The sequence below is a fragment of the Hylobates moloch genome, unplaced genomic scaffold (genome assembly GCF_009828535.3).
Source record: "Hylobates moloch isolate HMO894 unplaced genomic scaffold, HMol_V3 SCAFFOLD_4, whole genome shotgun sequence".
NCBI lineage: Eukaryota > Metazoa > Chordata > Mammalia > Primates > Hylobatidae > Hylobates > Hylobates moloch.
The window spans coordinates 82,654,296-82,677,590 of NW_026652279.1; the positions used below are offsets into that span (position 1 = coordinate 82,654,296).

The following is a 23,295-nucleotide window of genomic DNA, read 5'->3' on the forward strand; positions in this document are numbered from 1 at the left end:
ACATTAATTTGTGAGAAATAAACTAATCTTGTTAATGCCTTAATTGAAAAAGGACTGACATTAACAGCAGAAACAATAGCCAACACCAAAAACATCTCCATTAGTTCAGCTCACAAAATTCTGACTGGCAAATTAAAGTTGAGCAAACTTTTCACTCAGTGGGTACAAAAACAGTTTCTTCCAGATCGGCTGCAGATAAGATCAGAGCTTTCAATAGAAACTGTAAACAAGTTGGATAAAGATCCTGAAGCATTTCTTTGAAGAATTTTAACAGGAGAAGAAACGTAGCTTTACCAGTACAATCCAGAATACAAAGCATAGTAAAAACAACAGCTACCAAGAAGTGGAAGTGGTCCAGTCAAAACACGAATGGACTGGTCAATAGCAAAGGTCATGGCAACAGATTTTCGTGATGCCCAAGGCATTTCACTTGTTGATTTTCTGAAGAGCTAAAGAATGATAACATCTGCTTATTATGAGAGTGATTTTTAAAAGTTAGCCAAAGTGTTAGCCAAAAAATAACTGGGAAAGTTTCTCCAGAGAGTCTTTCTCCACCAGGACAGTATTGCTGCTGATGACTCTTTTATTATTCTTCTTCTTCTTTTTTATTTCCATAGGTTATTGGGGAACAGATGGTGTTTGGTTACATGAGTAAGTTCTTTAGTGGTTATTTGTGAGATTTTGGTGCACCCATCACCTGAGCAGTATACACTGCACCCAATTTGTAGTCTTTTATCCCTCACCCCCTTCCCACCCTTTCCCCTGGGTCTCCAAAGTCCACTGTGCCATTCTTATGCCTTTGCATCCTCATAGCTTATCTTCCACTTATGAGTGAGAACATACTATGTTTGGTTTTCCATTCCTGAGATACTTCACTTATAATAATAGTCTCCAATCTCAGCCAGGTTGCTGCAAATGCCATTAATTCATTCCTTTTTATGGCTGAGTAGTATTCCATTGTATACATATACCATAGTTCCTTTATCCAATCATGGATGGACATTTGAGTTGGTTCCATATTTTTGCAATTGCAAATTGTGCTGTTATAAACAAGTGTGTGCAAGTATCTTTTGGGTATAATGACTTCTTTACCTCTAGGTAGATACCCAGTAGTGGGGTTGCTGGATCATATGGTATTTCTACTTTTAGTTCTTTAAGAAATCTCCACACTGTTTTCTATAGTGATTGTATTAGTTTACATTCCCACCAGCAGTGTAGAAGTGTTCCCTGTTCACTGCATCCATGCCAACATCAATTATCTTTTGATTTTTTGATTATGGCCATTCTTGAAGGAGTAAGGTGGTATCACATTGTGGTTTTGATTTGAATTTCTCTGATCACTAGTGATGTTGAGCATTTTTTAATAGTTTGTTGGCCATTTGTATATCTTCTTTTGAGAATTGTCTATTCATGTCCTTAGCCTACTTTTTGATAGGATTGCTTTTTTTCTTCCTAATTTGTTTGAGTTCATTGTAGATTCTGGATATTAGTCCTTTGTCAGATACATAGTTTGTGAAGATTTTCGCCCACTCTGTGGGGTTGTCTGTTTACTCTGCTCACTGTTTTCTTTTGCCATGCAAAAGCCCTTTAGTTTAATTAAGTCCCAGCTATTTATCTTTGTTTTTATTGCATTTGCTTTTGGGTTCTTGGTCATGAAATTCTTGCCTAAGCCAATGTCTAGAAGGGTTTTTCCAAATTTACCTTCTAGACTTTTTATAGTTTTAGGTCTTAGATTTGAGTCCTTCATCCATCTTGAGCTGATTTTTTTGTAAGACGAGAGATGAGGATCCACTTTTATTTTCCTACATGTGGCTTGCCAATTATCCCAGCACCATTTGTTGAATAGGGTGACCTTTCCCCAGTTTATGTATTTGTTTGCTTTGTCAAAGATCAGTTGGCTGTCAGTATTTGGGTTTATTTCTGCATTCTCTATTCAGTTCCATTGGTCTATGTGCCTATTTTTATACCAGTACCATGCTGTTTTGGTGACTATAGCCTTAAAGGAAATAACCAAGATCAGAGTAGAACTAAATGAAATTGAAATAAACAAAACAATGCAGAAATTGAAACAAACAAACAGAACAATGCAAAAAAATAAAAGAAACAAAAAGCTGGTTCTTCGAAAAGATAAATAAAATTGATAAACCATTAGCAAGATCAACCAAGAAAAGAAGAGAAAAAATTCAAATAACTTCAGTTAGAAACGAAATGTGAGATATTACAACTGACACCATAGAAATACAAAAGATCATTCAAGGCTACTATAAACACCTTTACATGCATAAACTAGAAAACAGAAGAGATGGATAAATTTCTGGAAAGATACAACCCTCCTAGTTTAAATCAGGAAGAATTAGATACCAAAACAGACCAATAACAAGTAGCAAAATTGAAATCGTAATGGAGAAAATAAAGTCCAGGACCAGATGGATTCACAGCTGAATTCTAACAGACATTCAAAGAATAATTGGTACTAATTCTGTTGACACTATTTCACAAGATTGGGAAAGAGGGAATCCTCCCTAAATCATTCTGTGAAGCTAGTATCACCCTAATAATAAAACTAGGATAGGACATAACCAACCAACCAACCAAACGAATGAAAAACTACAGACCAATATCCCTGATGAACATAGATGCAAAAATGCTTAACAAAATACTAGCTAACTGGATCCAACAACATATCAAAAAGATAATCCACCATGATCAAGTGGGTTTCATACCAGGGATGCAGGGATGGTTTAACATACACAACTCAATAAATTTGATACAATACATAAACATAATTAAAAACAAAAATCACATGATCATCTCAATAGATGCAGAGAAAGCATTTGACAAAATCCAGCTTCCCTTTATAATTAAAATTCTCAGCAAAATCATTATACAAGGGACATACTTCAATGTAATAAAAGCCGTCTATGACAAACCCACAGCCAACATAATACAGAATGGGGAAAAGTTGAAAGCATTCCCTCTGAGAAGTGGAATAAGACAAGGATGCCCATTCTCACCAGTTCTCTTCAACATAGTACTGGAAGTCCCACTCAGAGAAGTAAGACAAGAGAAAGAAATAAACGGCATCCAGATTGGTAAAGAGGAAGTCAAACTGTCACTGTTTGCTGATAATATGATTGTAAACCTAGAAAACCCTAAAGACTTCTCCAAAAAGCTCTTAGAACTGATAAAAGAATTCAGCAAAAGTTTCCGGATACAAAATCAATGTACAAACCAGTAGCTCTCCTATACACTAACAGGGACCAAGCTGAGAGTCAAATCAAGAACTCAACCCCTTTTATGATAGCTGAAAAAATATATAAAGGAAAAATTTAGGAATATACCTAACCAAGAGGGTGAAAGACCTCTACAAGGAAAACTACAAAACAGTGCTGGAAGAAATCATAGACAACACAAACAAATGGGAAACACACCCCATGCTCATGGATGGGTAGAAACAATATTGTGAAAATGACCATACTGCCAAAAGCAATCTACAAATTCAATGCAATTCCCATCAAAATACCACCATCATTCTTCACAGAACTAGAAAAAACAATCCTAAAATTCATATGGAACCAAAAAAGAGCCCACATAGCCAAAGCAAGACTGAGCAAAAAGACGAAATCTGGCTGCTGCTGACTCTTGTCAAACAAGGGAAATTTTGCTAGAGTTCGGGTGGGAAATCACTAGGCATTCACCTTGTGATTCACCCAATCAGAAACAGTCCTGATTAAGTCCTTCTTTTTGTTTCCTAATCTTAAAAAATCTTTAAAGGGCACTCATTTGTTTTTTCTTCAACCAATAAAAAAGACATTGACATGGCTACGTTTCCAGGACACTCAGTTCTTCAGAGATAAACTAAATGGCTGGTCTCATCACTCACAAACGTGTCTTGAACTTGACAGATTCTATTAAGTAATAGAATTTACTTTTAAAAAATCTTTTAATTCCTTTTTTTTTTTCCACAAGCTTTTTGAAGCCTCCTCATACGTGCATGGGCCAACTGAAGTTTTTCTATAAGGCATCTTACCTTTTCTCTTCCTACTATCTGGAGTACTGTTCTTTCACACAATTACATAATGGTATTCCTTATCATCTTATCCAAAACAGCACTTATTCCTTATCACCTTAACCAAAATGCTGTGCTTTGACTTAAAAAAATAGCACTTGACATATTTACTTAATAATTTACTGTCTTTCTCCCCTGTTATGCTATCAGCTCCACGCACTTTGTCTAGGTATCAGTAAGAGTAGTGGATAAAGTGCTTACTGATTAAATTCATGCTTACTAAATTCATAAATGTCTTCCCATATGCCTTCCCTTCATGTTCCTGCTAAAATCACCCCCCCTACTGTGAAGTCATCTATAACAGCACTGTAACAGTCATCCATTGCTATAGCACTCATTATCTGACACATTCATTTGGCACTAACTATATAACCCTCAAAAATTAATTATAACTCATTTTAACCCAAGATATAAAATATTTTAAAATGGTGATGATGTTAATTTCCCTTGGAACATCGCCCTATATATTTCATTGGCACATCAAATTCTGGCAAGTGCTCCAGAACTATAATTGTATCTAGAGGAAGGATCTACTAATTATAGGTTTATTCAGGTCCTGTTGCATTTGACAATATGGAAAACATTCTTTTCTATTCTAGGATACTCTTCAATCCCTATGTTTGGAAGGGTCAGTGTAAACTCACTATTAAATAGTATAGTCAAGTAAAATAGGAGATGATGTTTGGGACTGTTTGAAATTAGCAAAAGCATTAGTTAGGGTTAAAAAAAATCTCACACTCAAAAAGGAAAGAGATGCAAGGTCTGTCTAGGTAGACTGAGGACAAGGTGAGGCAGCAAAGCTAAATGCTGATTTGACCAATTGCAAAGAATGCTTCAAAATGGAGCAAAGAAATTACATTTTAGGAAAATCTTTAGGGGCCTCCCAGCTTTTCAGAACAAAGCCATGTTTTTTGGTGATAGTGTGGGTGGAGATAGAAGGTATATAATGAAGGTAAAATGTACAGTTGACCCTTGAACAAAACAGGTTTGAACCACATGGGTCCATTTATACATGGATTTTCTTCCGCCTCTGCTAACCCGTCCTCTTCTTCTTCAGACTACTCAGCATGAAAAGGATGAAGACCTTTATGATGATGCACGTCCACTTAATGAATACTGTATTTTCTCTTCCTTAAAATTTTCTTTTCTGTAGCTTATTTTAAAGATACAGTATATAACCTACAAAATATGTGTTAATCAATTATTTATGTTATTGCTAAGGCTTCTGGTCAACAGTAGGCTATTAGTAAAATTTTTGGAGAGTCAAAAGTTGTATGCAGATTTTTGACTGTGCAAAGGGTCAAGGCCTTGAACTTTCACATTATTTAAGGGTCAACTCTAGAAAGTATAGAAGGAATAATAGATTGGAATTTTACATTTATTTATTTGTTTACAGCAAGAGGATGGCATCCTTAGAATCTGGTTCATTTTATTGAAGTTCCTGTGAAATACTATTTTTTTAATGGTTTCAAAAATATAATCTTACTAGGAAATAATAGGGAGATGGATTACACTTTAGAAAATATCTTCCCAAATGCAAAGTTCTATGAATACAGGTATTACCTTTTCATAGGTAACAAGGTACTGGCTTAATTTAAAAATTAAATAAGAATATTTGGAACATAATTATTTCCATGTTGGGAAGCAACTACAATTAAGCCCTTAGCAATTTCTATTGAAGGGAGTCTGTCACTTCTTTTGCTCTCTACTCCAACCCATACAGCAGGATTATGAAAGTTCTAGATTAAACTTAGCATGCATATGGAATTGACAGCAATACACCAGATCTGTCATAGTGACTACAGCTCCCTGAAGCCTTCATTTTTTATTGCTTTGAGAAACAAATAAGGTATTTCCTTACTCAAGGATATAGTTCCCCACAAGCACAATGTGACCTCTCTACAGTCCTTTTGGTTAATTTCCCTACGTGACTCATTTAATTACTCATTCATTGTCTCTTATGTTTCATTCCTACGTAATGTGCACACCTACAGATAATTCAGAAAGTCCTAATCCATCCATCCGTTTATCTAAAAAATCAGAGAAGCTAGTATCTCCACTAGAGACTTGTCAAAATGTTTGTGGCACTGACAACAAAAATTAGTTTATTTCTAAAACAGCTCATCAGTTGTAAATTGTGCATTTAAGAATTAATTTATTAAATCCAAGTGTTACTCAGCCAAACAAATATTGACATGATGTATCATCACAATATGCTCTCAAGAACAGCTTTTACATTGCTAACAAGTTTTGCCAAAAAATGAGATTTATGCCAAAAACTCGCTCTCTGAATTTGTCTGCCAACCTTAGCCAGTGTTTTGCATCTAGTAACAAAATTACAACATCCTCTATGTAGCAAAGCAGATAATAGGACCATACATCTACTTTTAAAATGTTCACCATTCTCTTTGTTGCTATAAATGTGTATATTTACTAAAAAGGAGTCTATAAGTGCAGTGTTTATGTGGATTGCTGAATGTTAAATTTTTCAAGCAAAGTGAGATCACAGAAATATTAAATAGCAATGAGGCTCATTCCAGATGTGCCCATTTTATTTTGATAAAGTATTTCAATACAATTCTAGGCAAATTGATGATAAATATATGATTCACATTGTGGACTTTATATTAATCATACAGACCTAGGAGTCAATCTCATTGTAACTTTAAACATATTAACTGAAGTCTCAGCTTCCTGAATAGTAAAGTGAAGAAATTAACACTGGCATTTGTGAAGGGATTAAGGATTAATAGACAAGGTCTGTAAAGTGCCTCACACTGTGCCCAGCATATAAAAAAGGATTCCTTACACATCTTCATGTCCATGATTACTAGACCAGGTAATTTTGGTGTTTTTGAAATGTATAAATTTTGGGAAGTCCAAGAAATGGATGGATGTTAATCATGTTTCATCTCCAGTATTTAACAATATGCAGCATATAGCTAATAATGTTTGTTTAAAAATAAGAGAATGTTTTGCAATTAAAAAAAGTAGTTCATTTAAGTAAATTTCTGCTACAAGAAACAGTGGGGAACATGGGTATACCGGTTAACCAAATAATCTGGTGAAAAGCAGTTACTTTATGTATGAGACACAGTTCCAATTTTCAAAATATTCTTTTATGTAGTTTTTCAATTATAAAGTACTTTTTGTTTATGGGCAAAGCAATTTGGAAACCTAGTTTCAGTCATGGTCTTAGACTTTTATAAAATTTATATTTTAGAGACAAGTAATTCTGTATTTAGTAATTGCTAGAATGGAGGAACATACAAAATGTAAAATTGCTTAGACCGTTAATACCTACTGCTTTGGAGGAGGGAGGAAAGGCTCAATGGCTTTCGATCTTAAAGAATAAATCCTAGGTTTTCCAGGCAGACAAATGCGGTAAGTAAAGAAAGGAAAGCATAACAACATGGCACATCACAGATAACTAAACATTATTTGTGGTTCAGTGTAGCTGCGGTGTAAATTAGGGAAGGAAACTGTAAGGAAGAGAGTAGTAGTAACAGATGACTCTAACACAGAGTGAAACCCTTCATGAAGGGCCTCATATGTCATAGACAGTGTAAATTTTTTATTCAGTAGGATTTTGACTAATGAAATACGGCATAAAAAAACTCATTACAGCAACAGTGTGAAAGAAGAAATGAAGAGACTAGAGGCTCTTAGTATAAATGAGAAGATGAGGGCTTTTGTTACAGTGGGGATGGCTGAGATATTGTTAACAGCATCAAGAGAATTTTCTGATTGGCTTGATACATCAAGAAAGGAAAATCAGGAGTAACAGATTTGACCCTAAGAGAACCTTAGTCAATTTGAAGGATATGGTTAATAGATTGGATAGATTGAACTTTTCAAGAGTATTTATTTCAATTAATGGTTTAATAGCCTAGTTTGAGTAATGATTTACCCATCTCCAGCACTAACCAATAGAGGGCACTTCCAGAATTTCTGTATTAGAAGTTTATGGGCAGCAATCTAGTAGAAAAAGTAGGCTATTAGGAGACTAATCTTGCAGCTTCACTTGCAAAATACACTAAAAGGAAAAAACACAATGTCTGATAGGCTAATGAATATGGCGGCATAGTCCCTACTCCCACTACTGGTTGGTTTATAATTAATATCCTAGAATTTTATCATATTTATACCATATATACACCATGTATTATAAAAAGTAAGGCCATTCATTATCATTACACACAGTCAGTACTCTGACATGGAATTTAAGCCTTACATATTTTCTTATTTTTAATCTGTGATTCAATACACATCTAGTATATCACAGAAAATATATACTAAAAATTTCTCTGCATAGTATGCAGAGTTTGGGTCAAATCATGGGTTTAAATTTTAAATCTCAACTTAAGGCTCTTTCTTCTTCCATAAAAGGGGAAAATAACCTGGAATTGTTATAAAGAATGAGATAATAAAAGTGAAATTATCTGTCAAAATATTTGACAGACAGTAGATGTTCAACAGATTTCTTTTGGATGAATTACACATATAAATCATTATTTTTTGTGTGGTTTTATAAATGGCCTCAGGAACACTATCAGTTAACTTAGAATCACTCCATTAAAGTATAACAATGCTTCCAATTCACGAACACTTCAAGGTCCTCGAGTAAAAAACATGGTAGTTTTAATATCTTAATATTGGACTAGAGGAATTAAATAGGATTGCATTTTCTTCCCACTAACGTTTCCTTTGAACAGCTAGTTCTAAGAAAAACATATCTAAAGAATGTTTGACTTGAAAAACTTTAAAGGTTGTGCAGTGAGTGAGACTGTTAGCTAGCACCTTTACCTCAGGCTACTTACCAAGCATTGGAAAGTGCACTGTCCAAGATTCCAGAACATATTCTACTTACTTTGACCCTAGACCTCATTCTGTTCTTCTACAAAGTGAAAAGGTGGCCTTCTCGTTAATTCTCAAACCACCTGCACGGCAGAAGAAATCACCAGGACTCCTGTTTACAGAGGTTCTTCTATATTATTACAGACGTAATAAATCAGAATTCAAGGGGTGGTTTCCAAAAACCTGTATCTTTAATTTCCTAGGTGACTCTGTTATCACCCAGGTTTGGAACCTACCAACCTAGCCAGTTACAATAACCCCATTTTCTTCTCAACTTTTTTTTTTTTCCATCTGTAAAATGGACAGGCATTTGGAAGTACTGTTATGTATCACTGAATCACAGGAACAAATTCTGAGAAATGCTTCCTTAGGCAATTTTGTCACTATGTGAACATCAGAATGTACTTATACAAACCTAGATGATGTCATCTACTACAAACAGGCTATTTGGTATGTCCTATTGCTCCTAGGCTACACACCTGTAGAACATGTTACTGTACCTAATACCGTAAACAACAGTAAAATGATGGTAAGTACTTGTGTATCTAAACATAGATAAAGCAGGGGACCACGGTCATATATGCGGTCTGTTGTTGGACGAAACATCACTACTATGTCTGTGGCAGATGACTATAAACTAATTTCTGTGACTTATGGTCATTAATCATCTTTGCCCTTTTTTTCTTTACTACATGTATTATATACTGACTCAAAAGGTGTGCTGATTGCGAGCTCTAAGAATAAGAATAGACAATATGGTTTACGATATAACAAAATGTATTTTCATTAGATATTAATTATAAACCAATAACACATGTAAACTAAATACTTCATTCTGCACAAAGAAATTACAGATCACATTTATTTAATAACAAAATGTCTAGTTGTTTAATAAAATGTTTTTATGAACTTACAATGTTCAAAACCAAAGAATAAAAATATTAAATGTATCACTTTATGGCACAGGACAACAAAAATTTATTTTTGTAACATAGCAGGCAAATTTTTGTGCTAGAAACAGAGTGGAGAAAAATCTAAATTAAAGCAAAAAGTCAGGAAATGGGTGTTCATAAATTCCTGCTTAACTAAGACTCAACATTTATTATAAGAAACGGGGCCTCTGAACATCAGATTTTGTTTATAAAAACTTCCTCCCTGTCTCTGCTAAAAATACAAAAATTAGCTGGGCGTGGTGGTGCATGCCTGTAGTCCCAGCTACTCGGGGGGCTGAGGCAGGAGAAGCTTGGCGACAGAGTGAGTCTGCCTCAAAAACAAAAACAAAAAAACAAACAAAAATAAAAACTTCCTCAAACATCAGATTTTTTCACCTCAGCAAATATTTTTTCCTTTGATAATTCATAATCCTGCTGTTCATCTGTCACATTTATGAATATCTGGTAATTTCATAAACAACTACCGATGGCACACTTCAAATGCTGATTCTGTTGAATTTTCTTATTTCCCCCCCCCCCAATGAACTTAGGGCCTATGATAGAGAAGATACTGAAACATGCTAAGATAATAATTGGTCTTAGAAAGACTTTACAGCAAGTATTTAATGAAAGCCACTACATTTCCAGCTCTAAAAAGAGCCAGACAATCCCTGCTTCCAGAGTTCACCATACAGAATACAGGAGGTCAAGCACTGATTCTGAATCATAATGAGCTTTGATTTCGTCTTTCAAGATTTGCATAGATACTGATTTCTTCTGGAAGGGCAAATAAAATCTTCCCTTACACACACCATTCTTTGGATTCTCATAAGGGGTATTTTGAAGTCTGTATGTTGACAAGGCCAGTAGATACTTTGTTTTCTCTAATTGACTTCTTCTACTTAAGACTATGTCAAGTATTTTGTTTTCCCTTTCGGTTCTCCCCAACATACACCTTCTGTAGTTCTGTCTATCCAGTCAGCTTTTCTGTAACACTTTGCTACCCCTTTCTGTTCCCCTTCACTGTTTTCCTCTGTTGCTTTCCTCCTTAACAGAAGGCTGGTGATCTCGGCTTCCCCATCTTTCCTTTCCCGGCTTCTTATTCACATGGGTGACTGGTCTTAGCACTTCCTTAAAAGTTGGGTTTTCAATAAATATAACTCATCAGCACTTCCGATCTGTATTTCCTTGAGCTTTTTTTTTTATCTTCAGATCTGTGCAATAATACTGTCTTCCTTAATGCTATTTAGAAATATCCTCAAAACACCAATGGTTTCTTGAAGCTACTTGTTTTAAATGTTGTATCAAAAGAGACTGATAAAGGAATGTATAACTCAGCAAAGGATGCTTCTACTGTATTGTAAATTCCCACCATTAAAAGTACTGGATTCTATAGGTCCACCATTAAAAGCTGGTATGGGATATCATATACACATAAGGGTTAGATTAAAATTTTAATTTTTTGGTTGATATTAAACTGAAATTTATATAACTGAGGTCTGAATCTTAAAAAAAGTAAATGATAAAAATTTAATATAGTTAACCGTTCACTGATAGGTCTATTCACTTCATCATAACCTATATATTTAATTAAAAATCAAATTATGAGTCTGCAAATCAGATGCTATCAAGCAAATTGCCATCCAGGGTCCATAATTCTTTTTATATTTTTAACTCAGACGAATATATACGATTCAGTAAATTTTAATGTTCCAAATTGTTCTAAAAAAAAAAATTATCAAAAGCTTCCAGTTAACAGTTGGCTAATTCATTTGCCCCAGTGAACTACCTGTTTGTGTTGTGAGGTAGCATCAAAGACTATGATCTTCTGTGACAGTAGTAGCCTTAATTCATACGCACTCCCTCTTCATAGGAAGAGTATGGACAACAAAAAGGGACAGATGAGTCACCTTTCATTATTCATTGACTCCTGGTGTTTTCATAGTATGTTAAATGCCTGATTTCAATTTTACAACAACAAAAAATACCAATATTTATTCTGAAAGGCAATCGTCTGTTCCAAGTAGCAGATATTAACAACTTCCAACACGATCTCTAGGAATAATCCGCAGTTCTGAACCATGTTTTAGAAAAACATTTCCTATACAAACAAACAAAACATAAAGTTAGGTATCTAAAAATCAAGTTATCTTAATATTCTGACAATTATTAAATATAATAAATGATTTAGTAAATAGTAAAATAGATACAAAACCTCAAGCATCATGAGACCCCAATTCCATGCTTTTTAAGTCTTGTTCCTATTCTATCTTCACAATCCAACACACACTTAAAATTTAAAATAACACCAGCCATGAAAACGCTGACGAATACTTTCAGCAAGTAACAATGTGAATAATTTAATCATGAATACTTCCTTCAATACACAATAATATATCTAAGGACAGGAAAAAAAATGTAAATTACTACAAGTGACAAAAATTTAGATACCCTGACATATTTGGGGTCAATTGCCTGATGAGATTTTCTTCATATCAAGGATATGCACGTTCAATTTTTAAAGATAATATAACAAGCAGTATGTTAGAGTTAGCAGTAATTCAAACTACTGTAAAATACTGAAAGTTTCTCGAATAAGAAAAAAAGAAACCTTTCTCTACTAAGTTTAAAGTCATCCATACAATAAAGTGCCTCACGATTTTCAATAAACCTTTTTAATAAAATTATATATTAACAACTACTGAAGTAACAAAAATTTGCAATTTTAAATCACTCTTCATTTTCTTTATGGCTGAATTTCAACCCCAAGGCCTATGAAAACAACATAATTTTGTTACAATAAAGAAACACTTTAGAATATAATTTAAAAATAACTACTGCTCTAGAATGAGGTTACATTAAAGCATACCTAATTTTAAAACTTTAGGTTATAAGCCTAAGAGATTACATTTAAAAAATATAAAATTAATTTTAAAAAAGTTTTAGACTTCTTTTTATAAAGGATGAGACTACTTGCTGTCTCCTGGTTAGGACACCAATATATCACCTGTATAAATTTAACAGTTTGAAGATCTGAGTGTAGACTCAGCCCCTTGAAATGTAAATGACTATATTAAAAAAAAAAATAGCACTTAATGAATGCTTTCTATAAATAATCCAAGCTATTAAGCACTTTACATTCACTATCTCACAACTACCTTAAGAGGTAGGTCAAAAAATCCTTACTCCAATTAGAAAGCAATCTTATCTACAGACTTTTCGTTATCTATAATAAATACTCTCAATGCTTAAGCCACTATTACGTTTTCTGTTACTTGTAGCCAAAAACATTTACAATCGATATACACAATGAAACAACTTATTACTCAGATACACAGGTAAAGACTGGTATATAATCCCTAAAAAACAGCTCCATTATGTTAAAATACTGTCAAGTATAATTAGAATAGCTTAAATATTCAGTGTCAATTGACATATATAACCCCACCCACTCCTCTATGAGTTTTCAAATAGATACTCACCAGCAGTCTGTGCAGGATTTATTCCTATTCCATCTAGAAAATAAGTTGTAAAATCACATACATTATTTCTAAAGCTAAAATGGTTAAATAGTAGCAAGAAAAGAGATTTGCCAAAATAGTGCTGCTGTGTATACAGACACAAGCCAAACAATTTAAATCCAAGAACACGAGGGACAATCTTTCAGGTAAATTATCTGTTGAAATCTACTATTATTCTGCATTCATACACACTGCTAGGTTAGACAAAAACGTCTGTCAATGCAATGATCTTGGTAAGTTCTATGGAATATAGGTTATTAATTCCATTTTGCCACATAGAATTAAAAATAATGTTTGTCCTTTCTTCCAAAAAACTAAAAAGCCTCTTAGGTATCCCATGAATCATCTTCGTATTGTTCTAGGTCATAATATCTTAAGGCTGGGAGAGCTCACAAAGTCATTTAGTTCAACACATGTTACTAAGTTATGACCTAAAACTTTCCAGGTAGTAAGCCAGCTTTTTTCCAAAAGAGAAACACTTCAATGTGACAGAATGCAGAATATTTTAGAGTGAGAAATTCTATCTTATCTAAGTTACATCACACACATTAAGCCTATCTCCTGTTATTCTATCCAAACTGCACTTGGGCAACTCATCAGCACTCATCAATATTGCATTGTATACCTGAAACACAGTTAAGCCCTCCCTGCAATCTTTACTCCTCATCTTATTATTTCACTATTTTCTCACAAGACTAATTCCATCATCGACTACTGGTGTTCCAAGATATTAAGATTTTTAATTATATACCTAAAATGGAATAAAATCATCATTATTGCAAGCCTACAAGAAAAAATTTTCTATCAGGAAAGGTATAGCAAAGATTCATTCCTGCTTAACTTTGTATATTCTAAAGCATTTACCAAACAACTTTACTTAATAAAAAAAAAATAACTTGCTAAATAAAATTTTCAGTTATAATCTGGCATGAACTGGTAAGGATAAAAGACATTATAAAGTGCTATACTGTATCAAAAGCTATATGAAAGGAGCTAATTATGAACAATAACCCTGACTTAGTGTTTACCATTAAGTATATCATTTATGTTGATATACATATACTTGGGGCTTTTTGTATTTAATTTTAATTAATTTGGTTCCTTTTACACCATTTCTATAAATTTGAGGTAATACATAAATTTATAGTGAATTCTTACCATTGGTAATAATTGCACTTGTTGCAGCAGGAACTTTAAACTAAATAGAAGGAAAAAAAAAAAAAAAAATATATATATATATATATATACACACACACACACAAACACACAAAACTATAAGATAATTAGCAAGAATGGGGTACAAATACCAATTCTATAATTCTAAAGTAGGATTAATCTTTTAGAATAAGTGAAACCATCAAGGAAAGTACAGCTGACCCTTGAATGACATATGCAGATTTTCTTCTGCCTCCGCTACTCCGGAGACAGCAAGACCAACCCTTCCTCTTCCTTCTCCTCAGTATATTCAACACAAAAGAAGGATTAAGACCTTTCCCATGGTCCACTTCCACTTAATGAATAGTAAATATACTTTCTCTTATGATTTTCTTAATATTTTCTTTTAACTTTACTGTAAGAATACAGTATATAATACACATAACAAAATACATATTAATGTTTGTGTTATCAGTAAGGCTTCTAGTCAACAGTAGGCTATTAGTAAAGTTTTTGAGAAATAAAAAAGGTTTTATGCAGATTTTCAACTGCACAGGGGGTTGGAGCCCCTAACTCTCACGTTACTCTAGGGTCAGCTGGACTATATCACATGCTTTATCTGTAAAAAAAACCCCGTACTATAAACAGTGCTTTCGATTGTATTTAGAACACCATTAATTATAAAAGTGTACCTTATTTTATGCATTACAAAAATGAAAAACCACTGTCAATTTATGCCCAGATCAATGTTTACTCTTTAGGACTTACCCTTCAATTTTGCCATTTATAATTCTCTTGAATAGCAAAAAGTATATGCAAAATAAACTGAGATTATTCCTAAAATTTTTCCATAGAAATTGCAAGATCTGAACAGATGCTCTCTGTGTTTAATGGGAGGTGCCCACATGAGATTTCCAGGTAACAACCAAGGCTTGTATTCCTTACATTCTTCTGTAATGATTTGCTGATTTAAAGCTCAAGGACTGCAATAGTCCAATTATGTCATTAGGAAACAATAATTAAGTGTAGATGACGTTACCTAGACAATTATGTGAATGCCATTTGGCCAACAGTGATGGCAAGCCTCCCCTGATCTATTTCAGAGATGTTTAAAAAGATGTGTTTTTTCAATCAATGAAATGTGATATGGAATTTATTGGTAGCTAAAAGGTAGATTCCATCTCTTAAAGAGACCAGCAGTTGCCAAAGTGCGTTTATGTCTTCATAGTTTATGCATTTATCCAACAAATACTTATTAAGCATGTTTGTGCTATGGACTAAGATTATAGATATTATAGTTGAGTTTTATGATGAAGTTTGGAAAACACATTTAACTAGCGGTCTTCTCAAAAGCCTTTAATATACTCCTAACAGAAATGAAGTGTTTCTCATATTTTTTGACCAGTAATCCCTGTTCCTCATGAACCTTTTTTTTTTTTTTTTTTTTGGTGGTACTAATTTGTGTGTGGTTGTTGTTGTCTGGGAAACACTACTCTAGGCATTTATAATCATTACATATACACAGTTGAGAAAAACTAAAATCTTATTTTAAATTAGAAATTGAAGAATCAACTTTTAAAATAAGGCCTTAAGCATACCTGAGAACAATTATTATAGTATTATGTACAAATTAATAATAAACACATTTTAATCTCAATGTCGTACACTCTTGTGTCCTTTTAAAGATTTTAAAATTTTTAAAGAATTTCAAAGTGTACTTAAGTAAACTTAAAAATGCATCACAAATATTTTGCACAGGCTGTAATCTCAGTAAGAATCTTATCAAACACTCAAATGAACTATAGGCCTCTCAGATTTCCAAAGCTAGAGTCCTACAAAGTTTTTAGTTACCCTACTGATTGAGTCTTTTATATCATGCCCATTTTAAGATAAGCTATGTATTTTCTTAGTCACATCCATGTAGTAGCAACCTATAATTTTAAAAACCAAAAGCAATTGCTGACACAGTGTTTCCTTTAGGCAGAATGTGGAAGAAATGTTTAAACCATGAGGCGGCATCACTGGTGATATAAAATGTAGAATCTATTCCTTTTTGTCCTACAGTACTGACAGGTTTTCTACTGAATGCAAAGTATTCTTTTATGGTCTTCTGTTTTCATTTATTTTCCTCCTCAGTTCCCCCATAATTCTTATAATTTAGGGCTCTTTGCAGGTCTCAACAATTCATTACTTACCCCAGTCATATGCTGGGAAATTTTATTATTGCTTACTAAGGCAATTTTCCAGGGATTTAAATCCAAACTCTTGCTTTCTTGAGTCAACTTTTGTTCTCACTGAATGATTCTACGGTGTCATCTCGTGAAAGCCCCTCTCACAACGATCTGAAAGTCATATCCTTTCTAAATATGTAACACCTATGATTCATAATAGTGATCCCTTTCCACTTAATGAACAGTAAATATACTTTCTCTTATGGTTTTCTTAATATTTTCTTTTCTGTAGCTTACTCTACTGTAAGCTTTACTTATAAACTATCTTAATCAATATATATGGTTGTGTTGTCTGGTGTTTCTTAGTTTATTCACTACTGTATGTTAAGATTTTCTTCTACTTTTATTAGAAAACCAAGATCACAAAAATGCCTTTGCATTATAAAGGACACACAATGAAGTAACTACAAAACATAATAAATATTAATTAGAGCTTGTATAGATCTACTTCTTAAATCTGGAATTTGTGGACTCTATTATGCCCCAGACTAGGAGTATTTCTTGCAAGTAATCTGTGGAGCAAAAAATAATGACAATGCTATATTCAGATTTGTGTCCCATCTCATTTTACTTATTCTTTCTGCATGAAGAATATATCAACATTGACACAAAACAAATGCTACTAGTTGGCAGTTTAATTCTGAATGAGTGACAAATGATGTTAGTGATTTCTGACAATACAAGGAGCTTTGAGCACTGATGGATTGGCTGACTTCCCAAAAATCAGTTAAGTAGAGGGCAGGATTCTGTGTTAAGCTATTTTTTTATTAATGTAGTTATGAAAATTATTTTTCTGTGACTATAAACTATTCCAAAGACTCTAAACCAAAACGTTTTGATTTGGGTTGCAACGTACCTGTTTAGCACTTTTAACTTCAACAGAAAATTTCAGGAAATAATATTTTTACTCAAAATCACTTGATCAGAGAGGAAGGACAGGTATTAACTACTTCCACTTTGCAGAATAAAAAAGAAGGATTTGCATCGTGTCATAGAGCTAACTGATGATGCACCTATAACAGGAACCCTAAGTCTCCCAAGTCACATTTGGGTGCCATTTCTACCAGATCAAGCTACTTTTCCAAGTGTCATGTCCAAAAAGATGCATTATAGATATTTCTAATAATTTTGGATGAAAAAAATTTCTTATAAAACAGAAAACTCAAACATGTTTTAAAAAACTAGAAACTTTTCAAAACAAATTTTACTGACAGTAAATGGCAGTGTAATGACATGCTCATATAGAAAATTTGAAAACTATGATAAAGATTTTAAGAAATTGTAATTTTGGAATCAAGACTAGTAAAATATGAGTATACAGAATATAATGTGATGTAATGTTGCATTTTGAAAACATTTAAAAATCAGTACCTTTTAAATTTCATTAAAATTCTCATAAAATTCATTAAATTCTTATAATTTTCAATGGTTGCATTAATCAGATATGTCAATTTGTTTAACTCGTGCTTCTTATATCTGAAAGTAAGTCTTAACTATCATCCTACTTTTTGATAACATAAACCTAGTAATGAAGCCACATGGAAATGATGGGTCAAAGTGCATACAACTCTTAAAGACGTTTGAAGCATATTGCCAAACCGCATTCCATAAAGGTTGTTCCAACTTCTGTACTTACTTCTTCTGCTGCAAACTTTAAGACTGCTGTGAAAGGTGTACTTTCAGGAACACTGAGTCTGCAAGAATTTTAAAACAGTTTCTTTTAAAGTCAGCATTTTCTAAAAAAGTCCTTATTTCTGCTACTGTAGCCGATCTGGACAAAGCTGTCTTTTCAGTTTCAAAGTTAGTGATTTTGATTGCATACTACATTCTTTAACTCAAAATAATAATAATAATAACAACAACCCAAACAGCAAATGGCCTTCGAGCTGGGACGGTGCCTGAGCTCCACTTGAGAATTAACCTCCACAGGTGTAGATTTATATATTTCTAACACTTTGATACACGTAAGTCTAGCACATGAACTGCTGTTTGTTTCTAGAGACGGATTTCAAAAAGGTGAAGCTCTCCTTGGTCTTCAGTTCACTTTACCTCCCATCTAACTATCTATGCACTTGACCCAGTAGTGTTATCATTTTCATTATAAGTAGAAGGCTATTTGGGAAGCATCACTGGATCATAAAGCTTTTGATTAAACTTCTGTGTACTCTTAATAATCATGTTCAAAGTTGGTAGACCAAATTAATGAAAATGCATGAAGTTTATTATGGAAAAATGCCAATAATGAAGTGATTTTTCTACCATCATTTAAAATGGGCTAAGTAAAATGTGAAATAACATTTTGGAAAGGGATGAGTGATTTTGTTAACTGACTCGTATAATGGCAAGTATTTTAAAGATTATGAATAAATAGATTTTTTTTTCTTAATGACTTAGTCCCAGGGTCAATCTGTATGAATTTTCCAATAAAAAAAGTCAAAACAGAAATTTACTTTATACCTTAAGAAAATACGAAAAGACACAGTAAGAGGTTTTTAAAACTTCTTTTAAAAAATAAGATTCCTAAGGTAACATAAATTACAATGAGTGAAAACAGAAAACAATCTTTCAAAGCAGAGGAGACTGACAAGCTAACATTTCTCACTGAAACTTCTCTATTTGTCACCACCATATTATTGTATTAATACCAGCTACCATTATTCTCATGTACCAGTGTCTCAATACCAGCTACCATTATTCTCATGTATATGCCAGGCTCCTCACTCAGTCTACAGATCTCTGACTATAAGAATCGTTATAACAGGAACAGCATATGGTACCAGTTTTCAGTAATAGAAACGTGAATAGATTTCTTGGCTGCCCTCATTCCACAACTCCAAAATACTATTAAAGGATGAAAATGGGTATCATTTTTACCCTTTCTTTACTAATGTTTTTGGGGGGGTGCAAAAAATAAAAACATATAAAAGATAGCCATTTGTTTAAAAACTAATGAATTGGCAATGTCATAGTTTACAAACTAGGCAACAGTATTTTACGAAGTATTTTTGCAGTATATATGTAGTTAAGAATCTGAGATTCATTTTCCTAAAACTCTGCATCAATTGGAGAACTTTTAAACCCTTAGTGTTCAATTCACTTTTAAACTGGAGACTTGGAAATGTCCTTACAATATACCTAGATGTCATACTGATGCTCATTCAAATAAATTTCTATCTGTAGAATAAGTTGGTGAGTGTCCACAGACAAGCCAATAAAAACAAATCAAGAATGAAAACATCTTTTAATGCAAGTTCTAACTGGCAGAAAATTAGAGAAAATGAGAGTTACAGTGACTCCACAAATCTTATCTAGATTTAAAGTTGTATTTGCCAGTCATTTCATAAAATCGGTACTTAAATTATCCTAGTGTTTTGAATAAATTTACATTAATGAGAATTTTTAAAGTAAATTACTGGCATCATTTGTTTTTCAAATAAATATATAAACAGAATAATAACATAAATTGGTAAGAATTATTATAAAGACTAAGTCCACAGGTAACTCAAGAAGGGCGGGATTAACTCTGTGGACAATTAGAAAAATCTTCGGCCAGAAGCGGTGGCTCACGTCTATAATCCCAGAACTTTGGAAGGGCAAGGTGGGCAGATCACGAGGTCAGGAGATGGAAACCATCCTGGCTAACACCGTGACACCCCATCTCTACTAAAAATACAAAAAATTAGCCGGGCGTGGTGGCACGCGCCTGTGGTCCCAGCTACTTGAGAGGCGGAGGAAGGAGAAGAACTGGGGAGGCTGAAGTTGCAGTGAGCCAAGATCACGCCACTGCACTCCAACCTGGGCAACAGAGTGAGCCTTTGTTTCAGAAAAAAAACAAAGAAAACCAAAAAAAAAAAAATTATCATAGAGGTGAGATTTTTATTATTATAAAATATGTTGTGGTAATGAGACTACATTCTAAGCACAGAAAAGAACATGTGTAAAGGAAGCAAAGATTAAAAGGGCAAGCTTGTCAAGTACCCAAGTACTAGTTACCACGTACTTTGAAAATATAGCACAGAGACCCTTGTACACATATTTACACGTTATGTGAATTTTACACACACACATCCTTATATACATACACACACAACTACACACACACATACATACTAAAGAACAGTTGTACCTACTAAATTCATTCAGTCACCACGTATTAACCCAACTGGTACAATGTTCCAGGCTCTTAATGTTACTGTCCTACTCTATCGTTTTCTTCCTTCCTTCTCACGCTCTCTTTCTAGAATACATCTGCATATTGATGAGAATAATCCAGTATAGAGGGAAAAACCAATAATGAGGAGAGAGGGGGCACTGGACTTCATCTACTCTAACCTTGACAAGACTGAAATAGATGGGAACCAGAGCTCAAGTGGTTTTTCATAGGAGTGAAATCATTTTTTCCATTCTAACAGGATGGGAAATTAACGGATTTATCAATGTAGTGGTAGGTTTATACTGGTGGAAAGATGATAGAATTTCCCTCTGATGGCTTGAGAGCAAGGGAGAGAGCAGCTGTGGAAAGTTGGAAATTTTTAAACAATCTTTTCTGAGAATAAGGAGGAAAATGAGCAAAGACTTGAAGAATGTATTAAGTACTAGGTACTATTAATTGTTGTCATGAATTTAACGTAAAACCTCCAGTCTGTTATTTTCTCCAGGGGCAGTCAGCTATGTACAGATAATACAAACAGCTGGTTTCAGAGTTGGTGTTTCACTAACCAAAATATGCTGGGAGGAGAGACAGGACCACGAGAGTTGAGGGTGTTTGCAGGAGAATGATTTAAAGATGCACCAAGGGACTCTTAACTATATAAGGAGTAAGGTAAGGAATAGAAGTGGGGATAGCTATAGATAAAAAAATCACTGTGATTAATGGATTAAATGAAACGTTGTAGACAAGAAATTACGGTAAATCAGGTAGGAGAGAATGTATTTATCCATAAGAGTGCCTGTAAACGACATCTCATAGATGGAGCAATTATTGGAATCTTAAGGTTCTAGGCTGCAACCATGAACGCCTGAGATAAAGTGTAACAAGGATATTTTGGAGATGAAAAGATCAAGGGAGGAAAAGGCTGAGAGGTTGTACGAATCATGGATTGGTAAGTCACTGAAATTCATCAGTCAGCTAGGTAGGCCACGGTACTAATAATTATGCAAAAATGTCTATTGTAATCCTGTTCTTTGCTACATTTCATGCTACTTCCAACTGCAATAACCTCAAGAGTGTTTACTTAAAATCTATCATTCAACTGCGAAGGATAAGTAAAGGCCCCACATGGATAAACTATCCCCTATTTCTGCATTTCCCATTCCTACTAAATACTCTATTAAATCCCAACATAGGAAGGGTATGATCTGAGTCTCATTGCTTTGTGATGCCCGATTGCTGAGTTACTCACACACAACAAAACTCAGAAGCCGCGGAATAACAAATGTTCAAGTAATTTCAAAGTCTTGACTATCAGGATGGAATGTCTTCCTTAACTTCCTCAAACAGCTGGCTAAAGCGGTGAAATGCTTTTCTAATATCCAGGAGATGGGGGCTGTTTAAGAATCCCAGCAAATTACCAGAACCTGGTCCACCTGTCCTCTCGCCCCACCTGCCCACCAAATGAATTCCGAGGGGAGGTCACTAATCAGAATCACACCCACATCCTCGTGACGGGGCCAAGCTGCCAAGCTGACACTTAGCGAGTACGCACCTCTCCTCGCAGGCTCCGGTGGGAGAGGCTCCTGGAAGGGCGCGAGCCAGGAAAGTAGAGACAGTGAAGAGATGAAGACCGCGCGGGGTAGTTGTTGGAAAGGCTCGGATCACCCCCAACCCAGCCCCGTCTAGTCTGGCCCCAAAAGGCCCATCTCGGCCGAGCTACTTACACTTTGTACGGCAGCCGTGGGTCCGACGTCAGCGTGATCTTAAAGGAAACCTTCGACCTGAGGAAAGGAGCGGGAGAGAGTCAGGGTCGGGCAGCTGGACCAGGAATTAAAGCAGTCGGTAAGCAAACACTTACATGGTGGTGACGGAATGAATCTAGAACACAAAACTCCGCGGGGTAGCACGACTTCCTCTACTGTACTGGGGGCCGCCCGGCTCCACTCACTTCCACGTCTCCCTCTGCAAACTGGGGACCTCCGAAGTTGTTGCTATCCAACGTACTGCCTGAAGATTGGCCCTAAGAGCTCATGCTAGGTAGCTCTTTTAAATTACAAATATCTTGTGCTTTTGCGTTTATCTATCTAAGAAAAAAGTATGGATTATATTTATAAAATATCTTTCTAACTTTGGTAATTTGCTACCATATTTTTAGTCAGGCAGAATAAGCGTGGGCATAGAATGTAGGACCCTAGGTCCCCGCTGGCAGGTTGGGGCGGAAGTAAGGGTATGGGGTAGTCGGATGAAGAGCGAGACGGACTTGGGGCGGAGCTCGAGGCCAGGCTGGGGCGGGGCTAGAGCGAGGCTGGGGGCGGGGCTGGGGCGGGGCTGGGACGGACGCGCTCCAAAGTTGCTAAGGCAACCGCAGCGCAGAAAA

The 23,295-nt window shown here is 34.7% G+C and overlaps 1 protein-coding gene across 1 annotated transcript; it reads right to left on the bottom strand.

The window, feature by feature from the left end:
* Window positions 1-5,895: 5,895 nt before the first annotated feature.
* On the bottom strand, window positions 5,896-23,054 carry UFM1 (ubiquitin fold modifier 1). Its single transcript, XM_032150421.2, has 6 exons — window positions 22,777-23,054; window positions 22,643-22,699; window positions 18,402-18,459; window positions 14,538-14,577; window positions 13,341-13,373; window positions 5,896-11,959 (listed from the first exon to the last, which is right to left on the bottom strand). Coding segments are annotated over exons 1-6 (258 nt in total). The 5' UTR covers window positions 22,779-23,054; the 3' UTR covers window positions 5,896-11,891.
* Between the last annotated feature and the right edge of the window lie 241 nt (window positions 23,055-23,295).